General features: G+C 36.9%; 5 protein-coding genes across 8 annotated transcripts in view; 3 read left to right on the forward strand and 2 right to left on the reverse strand.

Moving 5' to 3' along the window:
- The window catches only part of LOC105839038 (ATPase family protein 2 homolog), an 88,878-nt gene extending 88,336 nt beyond the window's left edge, over positions 1–542 (forward strand). Inside the window, exon 8 of the transcript XR_004964584.1 lies at positions 139–542. The gene's annotated coding sequence lies outside the window, so the exon portion shown is untranslated. The remainder of the gene's footprint in view (positions 1–138) is intronic.
- LOC105839039 (transmembrane and ubiquitin-like domain-containing protein 1) lies at positions 7–3,251 on the forward strand. 2 transcript variants are annotated; one of them, XM_012685049.3, is made up of 4 exons: positions 7–407; positions 1,113–1,441; positions 1,513–1,810; positions 2,249–3,251. In XM_012685049.3, exons 2-4 carry the CDS (start codon positions 1,126–1,128, stop codon positions 2,697–2,699), a joined length of 1,065 nt encoding a protein of 354 aa, XP_012540503.1. In that variant the 5' UTR covers positions 7–407; positions 1,113–1,125; the 3' UTR covers positions 2,700–3,251. The 2 variants fall into 2 exon arrangements, with proteins under 2 accessions (XP_012540503.1, XP_012540502.1); XM_012685048.3 differs by having other exon boundaries at positions 10–446.
- A 2,725-nt stretch (positions 3,252–5,976) lies between these two features.
- LOC105839041 (isoleucine--tRNA ligase, cytoplasmic) lies at positions 5,977–10,662 on the reverse strand. 3 transcript variants are annotated; one of them, XM_036291867.1, is made up of 2 exons: positions 10,533–10,557; positions 5,977–10,044 (listed from the first exon to the last, which is right to left on the reverse strand). In XM_036291867.1, the coding sequence occupies exon 2, from the start codon at positions 10,004–10,006 to the stop codon at positions 6,353–6,355; it is 3,654 nt and encodes a 1,217-aa protein (XP_036147760.1). In that variant the 5' UTR covers positions 10,007–10,044; positions 10,533–10,557; the 3' UTR covers positions 5,977–6,352. The 3 variants fall into 3 exon arrangements, with proteins under 3 accessions (XP_036147760.1, XP_012540506.2, XP_012540507.2); XM_012685052.3 differs by having other exon boundaries at positions 5,980–10,044; positions 10,517–10,662; XM_012685053.3 differs by lacking the exon at positions 10,533–10,557 and adding an exon at positions 10,122–10,397 and having other exon boundaries at positions 5,980–10,044.
- A 36-nt stretch (positions 10,663–10,698) lies between these two features.
- LOC105839042 (ADAM 17-like protease) lies at positions 10,699–16,072 on the reverse strand. Its single transcript, XM_012685054.3, has 14 exons — positions 15,708–16,072; positions 15,100–15,238; positions 14,901–15,001; positions 14,706–14,827; positions 14,256–14,406; positions 13,941–14,131; positions 13,663–13,857; positions 13,399–13,537; positions 13,069–13,223; positions 12,741–12,821; positions 12,361–12,569; positions 11,995–12,233; positions 11,633–11,748; positions 10,699–11,555 (listed from the first exon to the last, which is right to left on the reverse strand). The coding sequence occupies exons 1-14, from the start codon at positions 15,763–15,765 to the stop codon at positions 11,247–11,249; spliced, it is 2,205 nt and encodes a 734-aa protein (XP_012540508.1). The 5' UTR covers positions 15,766–16,072; the 3' UTR covers positions 10,699–11,246.
- A 268-nt stretch (positions 16,073–16,340) lies between these two features.
- LOC105839053 (N-acetyltransferase ESCO1) lies at positions 16,341–20,070 on the forward strand. The gene is made up of 6 exons (XM_012685073.3): positions 16,341–16,598; positions 17,018–18,849; positions 19,081–19,306; positions 19,371–19,544; positions 19,626–19,831; positions 19,925–20,070. Exons 2-6 carry the CDS (start codon positions 17,045–17,047, stop codon positions 20,046–20,048), a joined length of 2,535 nt encoding a protein of 844 aa, XP_012540527.1. The 5' UTR covers positions 16,341–16,598; positions 17,018–17,044; the 3' UTR covers positions 20,049–20,070.
- The last annotated feature ends 266 nt before the right edge of the window (positions 20,071–20,336 follow it).

Raw genomic sequence — 20,336 nt, forward strand, 5'->3', positions numbered from 1 at the left:
TAAAACTACTATTTGCGTCATCTTTTTTTTTTCTCTCTCGCTCGCGCGGTCTCTCTTTTTCTCTTTCTCTCTTGGCAGAACCCAGATGTTTGTCGATCGGCATATTTGTAAGCGTCCCGCCGTTTGCACTGTTTGCAGTCGTTATTGCGTCCCGCGTTACACGTTGACGGAACGGAAGAGAGCTATGCGCTTGACGAGGAAGCTGCACGTTCGTCGGTAAAAAGCAGGAAGGCACAAGGCAATCGCCGATAACGCGAACGGGTTCCATCAGTGACGACGTTCTTAGGATCGTCGATTTGTGCCATGAGACGTCGCTCTTCGGCGCCGAGGAAGGAGAGCAGCGTTCATCTCACAAGATTACCGTGTTGACAAATTTCCCTTCGAACGGGATAACCTCGCACGAAGGAGTACGATTCTTACTTTGCAGCCTTAGCTCTATCCACCACGTACGCTTATTTCGTTTCTTGCCCTTCCTGATTGCGTTTGACAATTAGCGAACGTCATTGCGGAACGTCGTTGTGAAATGTGTAAAAAAAAAAAAATATTTGTGTTGAATCAAAATCTAATTCTGGTACCATCTTGCTCCAAAGTCTCGGAAAATCGATAATAAAATCGCAATAACAGTTTTATAAATAATAGTATAATGACAGGTTTATAAATAATATTGTGATAGAAATGATGTATATGCTTGGACAAATATCGATCAAGATCTAGTTGATAAAAGCTCTTTAACTCGTGAAACATAATGATGTAGAAGATATTTTTTTCACACATGAGTTAAGAAATCTGGAAATGTATCTGGAAAGAAAATGATTTGGATTAGGCCTGTTTGTTTAATTATTTTTATACTTTCTATCTTTTTTAATTCTTAAGATAGATCAAGATAGAAAGTGAATTAAATCGAGTTTAAAGTTAAACTACATTAATGGAAATCGACTTTAATGAATTAAGTACTCATATGAATGTCTAACATTAATTATCACGAGATTTGTCGAAGACAGCTGTTTATACATAGTCTCAATTGATATCAAATTAATTCAATATCAAAAATATAGTATTAATGAATAATACATAATATAAACTATTTAGGATATTATTTACTTTTGCAATAGATCCTTCAGCAAGATGTCACTGATTGAGGGAGTGGGCGATGAAGTCACAGACTTCTTTATTGTCATGACCGTACTGTTGGTGGGATGGCTTGCCTGGTGCTCGACAAGTATAGCAGATCAGCCGCTGATACGTACAGTACTTATACTGCGTGACCGAACGCCAACGCGAATAACTTCGGTAAGAGCTAATCAGCAACAGAGCACAAATAATCTCAGTGTCCAAGATGCTGTTCAGTCACACAATTCGGAGACATCAGAGGAAGAAACAGTGGAGACCTCGAATAATAGTGTAGATGGGACACAATCCAATTGTCCAAATGCAGCTGCAGGTGAATATTTCTTTTGTTTCTTTTTCCTTTGCATAGATATTTAAAAAAAACTTTTTTTTTTATAATGACAGATACGAGCGAATCGCCTCAAGAAGTGTCGAGGCCCACAGAATCTACAACTGCGGAAGAAGTACTTATTGAAGCCATGGATTCATTCAACAATTCTGATCCATCGCTGTTACAAAGAACCAAGACAAATAATTCTGACTCGTCGTTAAATCAAAGTACCACTAGTAATTCAGAATCTGCATTAGAAGAAACAACTGTAACCGATAACAGTAATAATATTACCATAAAGCTGAAGTTTATAAATGATGATCAGAAAATAGTTACAGGAAGTCTTAAAGAAATGCTAGGTGATTTTAAAAGGTAATTTTAATTTTTCACATTCAAATCGTGTCAAAGTTGACTATTTTTCAAATATTTTTAATCATATTTGAATTGAGAGAAAAAGAGAGAATAGGTTAAAAGTAAGAGACTTGCAAAAGTTTTCAATGACATATAAACTCGTTGCAAAAATTTTAGTGATGTTTTAAAATAATTTATATTTTTTAAATCATGACAACAGTGAGCCGATAATTTTTTAGCACACTCAAATAATTGGAAATAATTACTAAAAATTTTTTTTCTAATATTTTAAAAAATTTATGAAAAACATTCAATTGTCAAACAATAAAAATATGTCAAGTTTATATTTAAAAAAAGATTCTACAAAAGAATATAAAAATGGTATCGAAAACAAGAATATCGCCTTTATAATATGGTTCCTTATTTTATTTTGAATTCACTTGTCTTGGCATTTTGCAGGAGGCACTTTCAAATGGAATTAGAAGCACGTAAAGCTGTGCGATTGGTATTTAACGGTCGCGTGCTACAACCCGATACTCAGACTCTCGAACAATGCGGTTTGTTTAACGATTGTGTGGTCCATTGTTGGGTGCATCAACCGCGCCCGACTACTGGCGTCACGTCGTCCACGCTGGACAATTCGTCGTCCATTTATTTCAATTCCCAACCGTTTCCGGATCTACCCACCGGCACGGGGATAAGTTCGATACACAATGAATGGGACCTAAGCAGGATCCTAGTAAGCCTTTTGACGCTCATTTTAGGTCTCGCGTGGTACTCGAGGTACCATTACGCTCAGCTGTTCACCGCAACCACGACGATCGCGCTCTACGCACTGACCGCGATCTTCGCCGTATCTCTATTTAGTAACTTCTTTCCCGATCAAGATAACATTCGGAACGTGGAATGATATGATGACTACGACGACGACGACTACTATTAAGACTACGAAGACTCCACCAAGTTGTGTAAAAGCAACTTAAATACAAATCGGTATAATATACATTTTAACATATTATGTATACTAGATAGTTAACGGAATTGATTGGTAATCTTCGTCGTCGAGCATCCGCTTTTAATATAACACTCTTAAAATCAGGTTTGTTATTGATAATAACAAGTTCAGTGGTTCATGATTTTCATTTTTCTTAAGGGAATGCTGAACCTGTCCTGTTTTACCGATTATTTTGATTATTTCCAATTCATTAATCTTTTAATTGTATTTACAGAATTAAAAATCCTTCTCCACAATCAAAGTACAGACTGTAACATAATACGCACGTAAAAATTTAAAAAAAAAAACGAAAAAACATTTTAATTTCATTTACAAATTAAAATTTTTTTTGTATAAAATTCTTACGTGCGTATTATGTTACCATCTGTTGTACTTTGTTTGTGGAGAAGGATTTTTAATTCTGTGAATACAATTAAAAGATTAATGAATTGGAAATAATCAAAATAATCGGTAAAACAGGACAAGTTCAGCATCCCCTTAATCTCGAAGGTAAAAGGATTGTGCAATAGTGCGACATACAATGCATATATTTCTATTCGTATATATTTTTATCGGATTATATATCATTAAACTATGAAAGTTGTATTAAGTTATCACGTAAATTTTTATTTCAACATTCATTTAAGCATAATTTTTATATCTTCACTGCTCTTCATTAAATTCTTTTAAACTAGAAGACTCATTTACATTACAAGGTAATCAAGAAATATTCTGTACGATAAAATAAGTTTCTGAGAAAGTACAGTTTTCTTTGGAAGATACATGTAATTTTGGAAATGATAACTTTATTCGATGAAGAGATAAGAAATAAATTAATAGTTCATTTCTCCAATTGTCGTTATGACAAATTCTAAATTATCAAATAAGAAATTTATACAAAAATTTCTATCTATATAATTACTTGAATATTATTTTTCTCGATTTTCTAGTGCATTGTATTGTTGGTGCTGTGTGACTAAACAATTTGATTCGTTGAATTTCATCAAATTATTTTACGGGCATTTTTAACACGTTGACTGCTTCCTTTTTTCATATATGATTATTCCATTTCATGAAAAACTTTCAGAAACCCGAACATGTTTTCTTAATGTAATTATTTTTTAATGAAGTGTCATCCGATGACGAAGCTTCTATATCGTTTATATTTAAATGATTGGACGCTTTCAAAGACAAGAAAAAATTCATGTATATTAATGACATCATATTTATTCATGTATATTATTACGTAGCAGTCAACGAGTTAAGTATTATGGAAATATGGGAAATTATATCTAATAATGTGTAAATTTAGAAGTTACCATTAAAGTATAAACCGAGTTTATAGAATTTGTTCTAAAGAAGGAAAGAATTATCTACGCGATCTCGATTTAAACATCGTAATCTGAAAACGATGTCTACTTATATTATACTTATTTGTACATGAGAAATAATTGCATAGTGTATTAATAAATTCAGTTATTTTAAAAAAGAACTAGATTATTGAACAGATATTTACATCGGATTAGACTCCGCGAAGATCATAAAAATACAGGTATAAGTTTTATGAAAAATGCTTAACAAAGGAATGATCGTGATGTAATATTGTAGTCTCTAATTATATATAGTGTGTTATATAATTTGTTAGAATTTTAAATTAATAATTATATATACATGTATATATATTATAATTATTGCATGTTATATATTTGTATATATATAATTATTATATATGTACAATATATAGGCATAAATATATACATATATTGATTGTTTTAATCAATGCTAATAAATATCTATTTATTTAACACTTTTATTACATAGTATTCGCTTTGTTTTTTAACGAGATAAATATATGTAAAATTTTTCATGTTTTTATGTTAAGACAAATCTGTATTGATTATCAAATTTTTATTTTCTATACAGTATTGACGAGTTATTTTTTATAATAGGGTTCAATAAAGATTCGTAAGATCACAAAAATTGAATAAAAACTGTCGATGATAAAAAAATGTACAAAAAATTTACATTAAAAAGTGCAATTTTTATTTTTTAATTTATATAATATAAACTTTTATGAAAAATACTTTTATCGTTAGAAGAAATTAAATTATATTATTATATAATTATATATTTTCTACTTAATCTTCGAAATATAATAATGCAAGTTTGCGAAAATCATGTTAACGAAAGTTATTTTTCATATGTTAAGAAATTTAATCTCATTCCTAGCGTCTGTTTATTAAACATGTCTATCTCCACTAGTATATCATTCTGGTAAATTTTTTAGAATTGAGATACAAATCATAAAAGCAGTCATAAATACCAAATCGATTTCTTGTTTCAGATTTTTGTATGTTATGGGTACTCCTAATTGAGAATTGTACAATAAAATCTTATCGTTCGAAGATATGTCGCATAGTGGTTGCATATTCATGAGCGTTCCATTGACATAGCTTACAGAAGATTACGATCTTGGTGATGTTATATCATTGTTGTTCATTTATATGACTGACCACTGATGACCAACGCAATTTTTATGTTCTCGCCGTCAGTCACATAAAATGTCCTCGACACTCACGGTATGGCCGGCGTAGAATGGCAATTCCGAGATATCTCTAAGTGAGGTCTTGGTCGCATTCTCGATGAATTCCTTGTGACTGACGATTACCTTGGCCAAGTTAATATAATATTTGTGTTATTTTTACCCCGAAATCATAAATTATTCTCAATGCTTTTAAATTCTTCTCTAAGCCAACTCTAGGCAATCTACTCTACTAGCTAATATTATCCAGAGGAAAATATAAAATATAAAATTCTCAGATTTATTTTAACGTCGTTATAAATAGATCGACTAAATACCAAATGATTTCTCATCCTTCTCGTGATCATAAACGCATCTGGGAGAATTTATTAAACCTTTTCATTTATATAAATTGTAATGATTGGATTCAGTTTATTATAATCATAAATCTGGGTAATTCATTGATTTTAAAAAGTTTAAAATCGTCTTTTAAAGGAACTACATGTTTATTAAATACTTTTATCATATAATGTTTTCCTCGTTTCTTACTTATATTGATTATGAAATTCTTTCTTTCTATACAATAATTACGAATCATTTTTTATAGTAGTCCGTGATACATACGATATAAATTGAATATGATTAAACCTGTTGAAAATATTGACACTGCACTCACATGTAATTATATTTGTTTTTATTTTTTAATTTACAAAATAATCAATGTGTATACATTTGTAAAAAATGTTATATTCTCCTTAAATCAAACGCCGATATATTTAGTTACGCAAAAATATTAAATTAAATCATAAATATTACTTTTAAACGTGATAGTAAATACTTTCATTGATAGAAAAAAATAACTATACATCTTTCGCTTGATCTTGCAAGTATAATAATGTGAAACAGCACTTTTTAGGAAATTAAGAAATACCAAAACATTACAAAGAATAATAATGGAAATTTTTGCGAAATTTAGTCCGTGGTTTTCTTCAGCATTACATTGATAAAATCGCAAGTTGGCGAAAGTTGCTTTTCATACAGTCGAAACCTATTTTGACCTTAATACTTCTAGCTTTTGTTTATTGAATATTTCTACCTCCACGGGTATATCGTCCAGTGTTTTAAGTTTCTTAGAGTTGAGATACAAATCGTAAGAGCAGCCATAAATACCAAATACTAAGTCAATTTCCTGTTTCAGACGTTTATATGTAATGGGTCCCAATTGAGAATCGTACAACAGAATCCTGCCATTTGAGGTTCCACCATATCGTGGTTGCATATCCATAAGCGTCACGTCGACGTAGCTTACAGAAGATTGTGATCCCGACGTTGCGCTGCCTGATAAGTAAGGACTGGCTTTCGTCCTAACTAACGCAAGCTTCATGTCCACGCCTTTGATCTTCTGCATCTCCTCGAGAATTATATCGTAATCAGCATTGGACGGTAACTCCGTCATGTCTCTTTGCGGAGTCTTGGTCGCGTTCTCAATGAACTCCTTATGACTAACGATCACCTTGGCCAAATTGCTGCTCTTATCCTTGATCTCGTAATACGCAATGGCTTCGTCGGAAGGCACGAGTCGTGCCTTCTTCCGCAGCTTTTGTACTCGATTGATCACCTCCCGCGCTATTCCTTCGTTATGCATCGCTTCGTCAGCAGTTATGTCCAGAAGAATCAACAAATTTCCTTCGCCGTGAGCCTCGTACTGTTGCGACAGCTGCTCGGCGGCCGGCCCCGTAAAACTGAACATTAAACGTAGGTCTTGTTCTTCGAGCTTGTGGCCCTGCACGAATATCTCCTTCGTGACGACAAACTTCTGCAACTGTTCGTCAGATAGCTCTTTAATGGCTTGAATTATCTGTTTGAATTCACCCTTTAAACGTGCGCCAAGTGTCTTATGGTCCGGTTCTGCTCTTAAGGTCACACCATACTTTTCCTTGTCTCCGGTAACGGTCAACTTCTTGACGTTGAGCTCCTCGAGGACATACGACTTCAGCGACGATATGTCCTTCAGTACCTCAGCATCCTGATGAATCACTACGATTTCTGGCAAGGGATACTTTGTGGGAATGACCTTTCTGTCTCGTACGATGCGACCTAATTGAATAACCGACTGCATGTGCGACACAGCCTTCTCTGTACTCTTGTCGATCAGATCATCGCGTGGATGAGGAATCTGTCTGTAATGCACACTGTCCTGCCATTTAAATTCTCCCTTTTTTTTAACGTCATAATTCCAATTGTATTCACTTCTAAATGTACGTTCTATCTCAGATTTGTCTTCCAACTCCGACGGAACACATCTGACCAATTGCTGGAACATGAATTCCGTCAAAAACGGCGTGAACGGCGCGTAGGTCTTCACCATCGTGTAAATCGCGAGAAACAAAGTTGTCAATGCGTTCTTGCAATCTCGTGGACCATCCTCGCCTTTGATACGTTTCCTATTCATTCTGACGTACCAGTTCGTGAGATTGTCAATGTACTTTATTAGATAAGGTATCACGGTGTACAATCTGTACTCCTTCATCTCTCTTTTCACGAAAACCAGCAGCGATTGCGTGAAGGATATGATCCACTTGTCCATTATATTGTCAGGATGAAAATCCAGCTCGTCTTTAAATACAAACACGTCCTTTGTGTTTTTCTCGTACTGCTCGATATTCTGAAGAAGAAAACGAAACGCGTTGTACCACGGCAGGAAAACATCTTTGATGACATCTCGCACGCCCTCTTCCTTGAACCTGAGATTTTCGGCTCTCACGACCGGCGAATTGATCAAATAGAGGCGTAAGGCGTCGGCCCCGTATTTCTTGACCACCTCCATGGGATCGGGATAATTTTTCTTACGCTTCGACATCTTCTGACCGTCGGACGCGAGTACCAAGCCGTTGGCCACGAGATTCTTGTACGGGGCTTTGCCGAACAGCGCGGTGGATATTACCAGGAGCGTGTAGAACCAGCCGCGCGTCTGATCGATGCCCTCGGCGATGAAGTCCGCCGGGAAGTACTCGTCGAAGTCCGCATGGGTGTCGAACGGATAGTGTCGCTGCGCGTACGGCATGGAGCCAGACTCAAACCAGCAGTCGAAGACCTCGGGCACGCGACGCAGAGGCGGTTGTCCCGGTCGTTTCGACGGTATCGTCAGGTGATCGATGCTCTCACGATGGATGTCCTGCACCTTTGTGCCCGTCAATCGTGCCAACTCGTCGATGTCGCCCACGCACACGGTCTCTTCGCCGTCTTCTGAAATCCAGAGTGGAATGGGATTACCCCAGTAACGATTCCGGCTAATCGCCCAGTCGCGTGCGTCGCGCAACCAGTTGCCGAATCGCTTCTCCTTCACGAAGTCCGGTACCCAGTAGGTCTCGCTGTTCGTTATCAGTAGCCGGTCCTTGATCAGTTCCACGCGCAGAAACCAGGAGGGCACAGCCTTGTAGATGAGCGGCGTGTCGGTTCGCCAGCAGAACGGATAGCTGTGCTTCACCGAACCACTTGCGACTAGTCTCTTCTTGGACTGTAGATATTTGATTATCTCCTTGTCCACGTCCTTGACGTACTTGCCGAGGAAGTCGCTGACTGGCTCTGTGAAACAGCCACAACTATCGACCGGGCACACGCTCTCCTGGTCCTTGCGTATGATACCGGCCTCTAGACAACATCGGAAATCGTCCTCGCCGAAATACGGGGCCTGATGAACGATACCCGTTCCAGTTTCCGCCGTGACATAGGTGTCGTTCAGTACTCTAAAAGCGCCTTTCTCTCTGTAATGCAAGAAATATGGAAATGGTGGATCGTACGCCTTCCCTTTCAGATCTACTCCTTTTCTTCTTTTCATAATAATGTAAGAACCCTTCAGTGTGTGCAGCTGGGTCTCCAGTATGATGTAAACGTCACCGGTCTTCTCATTCTTGGCCTCCACGTACTCGAAGGTGGGATTGACGCACAGCGCCAGGTTACTGGGCAGCGTCCAAGGAGTAGTGGTCCAGGCAAGCAAAGACACCCCTGGCTCGTCCAACAGCGGGAAGGCGACGATGACTGACGGGTCAACCACGTCCTTGTAATTTTGGCCTGCCTCGAAGTTGGACAGCGGCGTGTTGCATCCAGTGGAATACGGCATCACCTTGATGCCTTGATAGACCAGGCCCTTGTTGTACAGCTGCTTGAATATCCACCAGATGGACTCCATGTACCATGGGTACATAGTCTTGTAGTCATTATCAAAGTCGATCCAACGTCCCATCCGGCCGACGATCTCTTGCCACTCTTTTGCGTACCTCATTACAATGTTACGGCACTCTTGGTTGTACGCCGCGATTCCCATCTTGGCGACGTCGTCAGGCCCCTTAATGCCAAGCTTCTTGTCGATCTCGTTCTCTACGGGTAGACCGTGGCAATCCCAGCCGAATCGACGCTCCACGTGGTAGCCGCTCTGATACGCATACCTGGTCACGATGTCCTTTATGGTGCCGGTAAGGATGTGGCCGTAGTGCGGCAGGCCAGTGGCGAACGGCGGCCCGTCGTAGAACGAGTACTTCGGCCGTTTCGCCGACAAGTACATACTCACTTCAAATACCATTCCTTTTTTCCACAAGTTCATCGTCGTTTCCTCCTCTTCCGCGAAGTTAATGGTCTCCGGGAGATTCATTTTCTGGCGAGGAAATCCGTCGTCGGACGTGTCCGGCACGTCTGACTGAACCATCTTCGTCGGGCTGACGCAACAGTTGTCGAGTGAACTATCTGTTAAATAATAATATGTAAATTAAATTCATATACTTTTACAGGACTTTCAGCGGAAGAAGTATATTTTTGCATGCCTTTTCCGTTCATATGTCGTAAAGGAACTACTTTCGTATTTGTAACCGCATACATTGGGTCACACGATATCTTCCCGTTACCATACATTGACATTTTGACATATGTTAACCGCACGAGATTCACAAATATGTGATTCGTGGTGTGATTCTCGATCAATGAAAAGTCACTATTCGGGAATCAATCAGAACGCTCGAAACAACAGAATCTTCACGCGCGTAGGCACGTGTGGACACGTGCTGATCTCGCGCCGTTCTCGAGGTTATGTCTGACAGTCTAACGTAACCTCCGCGTCTCGTTAATGTAAAAATATACTTCTTCCTAAAAGTGTACGACAAAAGTATATCACAAATTTTATCTCAATTTGCATAAGTATTAACAGATAATTTATATATACATCTTAAGCAATATACTTCTATTTCAGGAACACGGTGTAAAAAATTGCAAAAAAAGAAATAATAGGCACTGTCGCCTCTGTCGCTTATCTTGCCATCTGCAATTAACTTGATTGGATAATTCAATTTAGGAATAGCCATTTGGCGCAAATTTCAATATTGGAAAATTTTTTTCCTCTTTTTTATTGAAATATTTTTAGATTTATTTTTTAAACATTACAGATTTCTATATGACTATTCTATTTTCATATACAATACTTACAATTGTACATCACAATGCTAAAATATTGTTTAAGTAAGTAAATTGTACAATATTTGGTTAAAGCAAATCTTTTCATTCTTAATTCTTCATGGATTTAAATGTTATAATATATTAAAGTAACATGGCAGTTGTATCTTGATAAGTAGCAAGTGCCAACTTTAAAGAGAAGTAATACTTCAAAGAGATTATAATACTTGATATACGTAGTATCAAAATACGGTAGTGAAAAACTTTATACATGTATATAATTCCTAAATTCTAACTTTTTTAACTACAGGAATGTATCGATCGTTCAATTCAATTACAAAACTTCGTTCTTACAGAAATTATGTAAAAGTACGTACAGAAGCTGTGTACATACAACATAGAAGGGAGAGATTTTCACAATATTTTTATCATTTCAAAGCAAATATATATATCACTTCATATAGATTTGACTAGATATCGAAATACGTAAACGATCTATAAATTCACGATTGATGCATGACGTGCTGCACTCTTTGTCGCTGACCGCCTACATAAATGACTTGTCGCGGCTCGTCCGGATGAATGAGTTCATCTGTATGTTTCCACCGCCACTTCTTCTCGCTCTCCTTCACGAGTCTGTGGTCGATATAGCTGATAACGCAACTCACTGGTATCCATATGATGGCGGTAATTATTATCACGGCACCCACTATATTATCCTTCAGAAAGCGCATAACTTTGTTGATGTTTATATCCTCGATAATATCCCAGAATCGTTCCACTACATCTTGAATCGTTTTCTCGCACACACCCTTAAAAAATGTACATATACAATATTGGATATCAAGAAAACATTTATATTGTATGAATCAACTACGATGTATCGTACTTTGTTGCAAAAGCCTTGAATGCATGGCGTTCCATCGGGTAAAATGTCCTGTGGATCTATCGGGAAGCACGTTTCGTTCAAACTCATTCTGCAGCATCTTTTGCACGCGTCGCCAACTATTAGCAAAATCCGACATATTGAATATTAGAAATTTTTCAATTTGATTCTCAAACTCAAAATTATAACACATTAAAAATCTCAAAGTTGATTGCACAATTAATAAACTCAAACAGATTTGTAAAAATAAGTGAAAAGTTAAAAATTTTATTCAATTTGACATAAAAAGATTAATACAAATGTGCATAAATATATTTTCACTTCTTTTACTTGTAGATATTCAGTATTTAAAATAAAATACATACTGGTATCACACATGCAGCTTTGTAAATTTTGAGTCTCGCAGTATGGTACGCATTTGCCTAGGCGGCATTGTCCACGTTCTAGACAACCGGTCCCATCCTTCATCGGAGGAGATCTTGGGCATTCGCTAGATGCACCGGTGCAACGCGACTCTTGTTCACAAGTGGCGTATTGCGCATCACGACATTTCACACCTGCAGGCATATACGCGCAGCCCTGACAGCAAGGCGAGTTTTTGTCACTGTTGAAAGAAATGAAACGCGAGCTTTATTACACATTGTTGTGAATATAAATAACTTATAGAATTTTAATCATAAAAAATACAAATAAAAAATGAATACGCCGATATGATTCTAAGTATGGTTTACCTGCAAACTGCTCCTTGATTACTTCGAAGCTTACAATTTTTATCGCAACACGAGTCATTGTCTTCCGTTCCCAAGAGACCTGCGTCGCATTCTTCATCACCCTCGACCCTCAAATTACCGCAGAACGATTCTTCTGGCTCTGAGAAACAGCGCCCAGATTTGGCCTGTAGAACCTTTCTGATAGATCGCAAGCTGCATGGAGAAAATCTCTATGGGAAAAAAAAACCTATGAATGAATTCAATAAAAACACATGCACAGACTTATATTATTACCAAATACAGCATGTAGTAAAATATTAATATCTTATTTGTGAATCATTAAAGTTATGAATCATATTTATAAAATAAAAATTACAGTTTGAATAAAGTAGATATTTCACCTTGTTATTTACATCATAGCCACTAACACTGTAGGTATACATTAAGTAGGATCCACCTTGGCTCGCACTTGGACTGCACTCCTACAATAATGTTAGAAAATTAAATTCTCAAGGAAAAAAAACAAAAGTAATACAAAAATATATTTTTTTAAATTGTTTTAAATATTTAAAAAAATATGTATAAAATCATGTTTTTCGTTAACAAAAAACGGTCTTTGGTTTATGACTTTCTTAATAATTTTCTTCTCTTAATAATTATTACTTGAATTGTTTCTGCAATTTTCAGAAATAACTTATAATATATACAACAATAATTGAATCAACTCACTGAGATATCTGGATCATGTTCGGAACCCCAATTATGACCAAATTCGTGTGCTGTAACCAAGTCAGCTTCCCTTGTAATTACTCTTTGCCCATAATGATTTCTACTGGAGCTTAGTCCAGAGTTCAGGTACAACGTATATCCGTTTTTAAAATATTCTACAGAAAAATATAAATTTGATTTTGTAAATATCATCTTATTTTATTTCATTTTTTTTAAATAAAATATCTATTTGTTTTTTTTTAGCACATAAATGTCGTAACGTTCAAATTTAATCGTTACAGATTAGAGTAACGTGTATGAGAAAGAAAATTAATATTAAACGTTTTTAACCTGGTGTGCAGATACCACCCACTGAATTTCTACGAGGAGATCCTACATAAGCCAATCCGAGGATACCACCTTCGAATTTAAGATCGGTAAACAAATGCGCCAAGCAGAAATCCTTATGACTATATTCTCGACTAAATACCTGTATTAATATAATAAGACATTTAATTTTAAAGATGTTTAATTTAACAATTATGTTAACATTAATGAACAATTTAAGCAGTTGATTTTATATATGATAAGTGATAATTCTTCGCAAATAATAACCTCGAGCAATGTACGGACGTCCCATTTCTCGCGAACCATATTGTAATGAGTTTCACCACCCCGTACTCGAGTAGGTTCGCTGTGAACAACGATCTTTTTGATGACAAAACCCATCCCCTTGAAACCGTCCTCTTCTTGATGTTCTTGCCATAAAGTGTCATTGTAAATCTTATGTACTCTATCGATCAAACTTATCTGTAAACATAAAATTTAATTATTATACATCTAAGTACAAATCAATGTACAATAGCTGCGTTAGCTATAAAGCTTATACGTACCAAATAATTAATTGTTGTTTTTGTACTGCTAGCGCCCATTTCCTGGTAAAATCGATAATCAGCGACCAGTAGTAATGGGCATCTCGTTTTCGTTGGTGTATACTCGTAAGTCTCTGTTTGCCGCTTCACTCTGCTATTACTATTGTCCATTTCCATAATATCCTCTTCAGAATTGTCATTCAGAGTATAATCTACAGTGATAAATATCATTACTACAATGTGTCGAAAATAATACAAAGAATACAAAAAGTGTTTATAATTATTTTGCGTCATTTATATTTGTATTTTATATATATATTTGTGACAGAACCGTACTTAAGTCTTCCTTGACATAACCGCAAGTTTTTGGAATTCCGTGCGTATGGCCCTCTCCATCTTGATAGTGCTCCCAGCTGAGTTTAACATCAGAAGATTTATAAATGATCATCGTTTGATTATCTAACTGAGGAAGATGCCTCCAGGATGGCTAAAATACAAATTAACTCCTTGATTATAATAAACAACCTGTATCAAACATGACAAGAAAATACAATGATAGTATAAAAATTAGGTGATTCAACAATAATCTATAGTGCAGTTTATGTGCAAAAACTTCCATTTATATTACTGAAATTATATCTATATTAATCTTGATACGTAATTTTTTATTATACAGCTTTAATTAATTCATTTTTTCTTATTGTGTGATCAGATTATTTCATAAAGATTATGCCATAAACTTTTAGCTACCATGTTGCATACGTTTCGCTCGACAAGCATACTCACTTCAATATGAAAGGTCTCATCTGCAATTGTTATGCTACCTGTCATAACCCCATTATCAATGTGCATCTGAGTGTGAGACTCAATTTCTCCAAAAACTCGGCCGTGATAAAAATTATCGTGATCTGTAATATAATATTATAAAATGTAACAATTTGGGAATTTCATTGTTTCACTTAATGCACAATTACACATTACCTAAATGTATAGTTTTCTCTTTTCCCTCGGCATCTACCTCATATGCCTTAAAGTTTGAATGTATAACTTCCCTTCTGGGTGTTAAAATCAACCGGAAATGTCTGCAGTTGAAAAAAGTATTAAAAAAATATCATTATAAACCAGGGAACATATTTTTTTTAATATAATAATAAAACAATAGAACAATCAAATATTTTACCGTCCATGTGAATAAAATTCCAATTCACTTATTTTATTATATGGGTGATAACTATGTTGAATGCCTCGCTTTACAATCCTATGTTGAAAGTGAGTGCTGTGAATTGTCTCGTAGTATTTCAAGCTTCTGTGAAGTCCATCTGTTAATAATACATTAAAATATAAGATAAAAAATCAAAAAGCATTGATACAATTGTATAAGTTGATTCGTGATAATAAAAAAGCTAATTAAGTCAAGTTTATTAAAATTATCACTAGTAAAATATTAAGATCAATTGTTTATTTAGTTATAACTAAATAAATAGACATAATTATTTTGTTAATATTAAGTTTGAAAAAGCTGTTAGTTTTTAGTATAAAAAAAGTTAGTATAAGTTAGTATAAAAAAAGAAAAAGACAAAAAAGATCTTTATTTTTATTAAATTTTAGTCATGAAAAAAATGTTTATTTTAAATTGTTAATAATTTTGAGATTTAGGCATGATAATTTTTTCCTCAGCTTTTAAACGAGAGATTTACTGTCAGATTTTTTCGTTCTGATCGCGAATCAACTTGTGGAGTGTTAATTAAAAAAGTGACAATTGAATAAACTGAGACATATTCAACTTACAAACATCTTGAAGAATAATAAAAGCGCAGTAGATAAATAGAACGTTTCGCTTCTCCATTGTTGATGAAAAGAATTAACTATGCAGGTGGGAAAGCGCGACTTTCCTTTGTTTTTTTCTACGTTCGAGATCGTATTGTTGACAATAATACGCGACGTCGTATCACAATTTTGTAAGTGCTTTGAACACAATCCATCAAAAGAACGATTTATGGCATAATTACGATGGGCGGGAAGCGTAAACCTGGATTGTGTCAGATCATCTAAGCTTCATTTCTCTATATCACTTCTCTACATTGTCACGATGACAGGTTGCACGAACAACTAAGAGGTTATATCACGCCGTTATAACCACTCCTTTTGATCGTTCACAACGCGCTAAAAAAACGCTTTAGCGAAGACTCGAACCCGACTTAGCAGAGATTCGAACCTACTTAGGTTTGAGTCTTCGCTAACTAGGTTTGAATCTTTGTTAAGTTGGGTTCGAGTCTTCGCTAAAGCGTTGTCTCAATTATTTATACGAAAGTTTGCATTGAGCGAAAATCGCATTTTTTGAATACTACAGTTTATGAGGTTCGAAAAAACCTACTTGTTGATATGTGGGCAAGAATGTTCGACGCATGCGCGTGATTGCGAACGATTGGAATGATGCTAGCAGCGCGATCATTTGTTTTTCGACGAAACATTTAATTCTGTTGGCTGTTTTCCCGCGCTTCTCTTGACGTTTGGTGAATTCTTATTTATCAGATCCCCGCAAGACACGCTGATCTTGGATATATTTTTCGGAGAGTATTAGCACGCAACGTTCGCACGTCGAATGTTACTTCATCCGTCGCCGGCGGACCTTTCATGTCTTCAGTGGAATCACTCTGTTAAATTCGCCAGTCCGTTCAGGTTAGTTTGCGAGCGAGCTCAATTTATGCCTTGATATGCTATGCATTGTTAACAAGTCGAGTTTCTTACATATTTATCGTCATATTTACCGTGTAAGTCTCGTGAATAGAAAATTAACGAACATTTCATGGAACGTGAATTCTCTTTGAGAGAGTGGGAAGATGGAAGTCCTCTCATTATCTGTTTCCAGACTGTCAATAATTGTAGTTTTAATCACATAGATTAATCCAATTCAGACTTTAAAAATGCTCGATGTTAAGGCCATCACACAATGCCAGGCAACAGGCAATAGGAACAGGAAATAAAGAAAGAGAGAAGATCCTAAAGCTCTTTCTCTTTTTCATTATTTCTGTTCCTATTGCCTGTTACCTGGCATTGTGTTTAGGCCCTTATGCTCACTGTAAAATGGATCTTTTCAGATTGCAACTTAAAAGAATTGATCAGCAATGGATAATGATCAAGGAAAGTTGCTTTGTACCCCACGGCGTGCCCAGAAGTGTCTCTTTGCGTCATCCAAAGACAGATCTGGCAAGAGCAGTGATTCCCAGCAAGGTGTATCAGAGTGTACCAAAGATGACGACAGATCGTCAGGAGACGAGTCAGATTTGGGGCCTATGTCACCTCTGGCTCTCACCGATCGTAGTTCAAATAGCAGTGACCTCAGCAGTTCCCCTGGCAGAGAATTTATCTCTCCGTTTGCGTCGCCCGAGAGATCGACGTCATCGCCGATTATCCACAACGTGTCTGTTCCATCTGCGTCCTGGGACCGTTTGCGATTCAACACAGAGGAGCGAATGTCTCCTTTCAAGTCTCTTAGAAAGGTGACAAGAGCTGCCAGATACTCGCCGAGGTGTACTACGTCTAGACGTTCACCGAGATCATTGCCATCCACGCCAGTTAGGCAGGCGGAATCTGCACCTTTGACGCCACAGCGCTCGAAGACGAACGGAGAGATCGTGCCGGAGACGCCACAACGTAGCTTTGCCACAGAGATACAGAATCAGAGTATTACGGAGACGCCGCGGAAGGGAACCAGGACGACTCCCGAAAGCAGGAGACAAACGACGCCGCTGAGATCCATTAGCAAAATTGTCCCATTGCCGAGACTGCACAGGCGAAAATCTTTCAGCGCGTCCGAGACCAGTGGAAGTTACTCGCCTGAGCAGAAGGAGAACACATTAAAGAGGCATGCACGTGATCAGTCGGCGGCGAAGCCACCGAAGATGTTCAAGGCGGATGACGGTTTTGTGCCTCGAGCGAGGACGTCGTTGTTCCAGGAAAGGCAGAACGAATTATCTCGCAGTGACAATGGCAACCTAAGGAACTTCTTCGTGAGCACGAAGATGTTCTACAGCGGCAATGCGAGGTCTGAGCGAGCTTTCTGCAACTTCAGCGGGAACGGCGACGTCAAGAGAAGACAAAGTCTACCCGCGCAGAGCGCGAGTAGACGTTTATCGATGAAGAAACGGAAATTCGATAAGCTAAACGCCAGCGTGTGCCACGGGATCAAGAAACCGAAGCCCAAGACTAGGGAAGCATCGAAGAAGGAGGGATCGACGCAGAGTCAAACGCTTGCTTCAAACGAGAGTCTACTGATCGAGGAGGCTCAGCCGATGGAGACAAACGCGATCGCACCGAAGAGAAGGCCGTCCACGCCAGAGATTGACGAGAATAAACGCTTCTTCAAGACTAAAAAGACAGCCAGACTGAATGACGCTACGGTGACAGTGAATAACAAGATCAAGCTGAAGATCGCGGACGGGAAAAGAGTAGGGTTGAAGGAGAATCAAAAGCGCACTTCGTCCGCGAGTGCGCGCACACAGAAATTGAAGGCCGTGGACGTACCATTGGATGCCACCGACCTGACCGTCGACGAGCCGGAGGTCGAGGTAGTTACGCTGCAGCAGGACAAGGTCGATGATCTTCTGAAGATTCTCGAGGACGACTGGGCGAACGACGACTACGACTCGTTGGCGCCGTTGGCGCATATAGCGAATGCATTCTCTCCCCCATTAAAAACAGCGACACTGTCGAAGGATGCGATTATGTCTCCAGCTACCGAGCTCAGCAACATGACATCGACGATGAATATTAAGGATGTAACTGCTTTGAAGAGTTTTGGTGATCTCTCCCTCGACAACACGAACAACAATAACGATACCGAAGAGGAAACCAATGAAGAGAATACCGAAAAGAAGAAATACTATCCGTTATTCACCAAAGGATATTCTGTACCTGATAATATTTTTGAGTACGTTCCTGATAAATCTCGATACTTGTGTAAAATTATGTTTGCTTGCTTCTGTTAATTTGATATTATTTCATTACTACAAAAAAATTGTATTTGTCATGGTTTTATTTTATTTACATTAATTCATATTTTCCAATACATGATTGTCTATTTTAAACGAAAATATTGTTGAAAGTCTTGTTCTAATCTAAATCAATTTTAGTAAAATACATGCTGCAATTTTTTATTTAGAGAAACAAGTAACGCTAATACCACGAAAACAGCAAAAAGAAATATGCAGTGGCAGCTATCTGCGAAAGGTGGTGGTGCGGAAGATCAATGTCAACTGGACGTCGGTCAGAAACGTTTTGGCGCCACTCAATGTCCAGAGTGCAGCGTTGTCTATCAACTGGGTGATCCCGAGGATGAAAATGCTCACTTGAATTATCACAACAGCATACGGACTCTAAAATTTCAGGTATGTTGTGCTCGCAAAAAATAAATCACTGTAGATACTATATTTAAATATTTCTGTATTCTAGGGATGGAAAAACGAGCGTGTTATACTGGAGGATCCTTTTACTTCAAGTAGAATAATCTTGGTTGAGCCACATGATCCTAAGCAACACTGGAAGAAAGTACTGGAGATATTAGCCGTTGTAGATAGAGATTTGGGACTGGCGGAGATGGATAGTTCAGATTATGAGAGCAAACAAGTAAATATATCTTATAGTCATTTTTGTTGTATATTATCAAATTAAAAAAACAGTTTGCTAAAAGAAAGATGCATCTTTTAGATCTATTTGTATGTACGTGAAAAAAGTGTTATCGGAGTATTGGTGGCAGAATATATTGAGAAAGCGTTCCGCATGATTCCCGAATTAATTGAGCTCAATTGCTGCACTGCCGAGAGTACACCTACGAAATGCGGCATAAACGTTGTATGGACCGCAATGAGTCATCGCAAACAGGGTATAGCTACTAAACTCGTTGACATTTTAAGGTAAATTATCTTATTATTAATACGATATACATACCGATTTTTTTTCAAAGAAGTTTGCATTATTTGGATTATCTCTCCCTGTTTGTGTTTTAGAGCAAAGTTCTTTTACGGTTACGTCATGTCGTTGGATGACATAGCGTTCTCAATGCCTACTCCAGGTGGTAAAATCTTTGCTGAGAAATACACGAAAACGAAGAACTTTAAGGTTTACAATTAAATCTGCTATATTTAAGTTCCAACTCGGTCTAAATATTTTTTGAACCATTAGCAAAACATCTATTTATATTACACATTTTATTTTATTTTGATAATGATTGCTTTGTATCTTTTTATAAAACCTTTATGGCAGATGTTGATAGGTTTTTTTTTTTTTTTTTTAATTTTATGCATTAACTTCAACGAGTTTTAAATGTATATGTTTAAATTGTTACATTTTACTACATAATTCTATGCTTAACAAAAAAAATGCTTTTTTAAAGTCAATAGATACTAATATATAAAAATA

Source organism: Monomorium pharaonis, chromosome 9 (assembly GCF_013373865.1).
Source record: "Monomorium pharaonis isolate MP-MQ-018 chromosome 9, ASM1337386v2, whole genome shotgun sequence".
Taxonomy (NCBI): domain Eukaryota; kingdom Metazoa; phylum Arthropoda; class Insecta; order Hymenoptera; family Formicidae; genus Monomorium; species Monomorium pharaonis.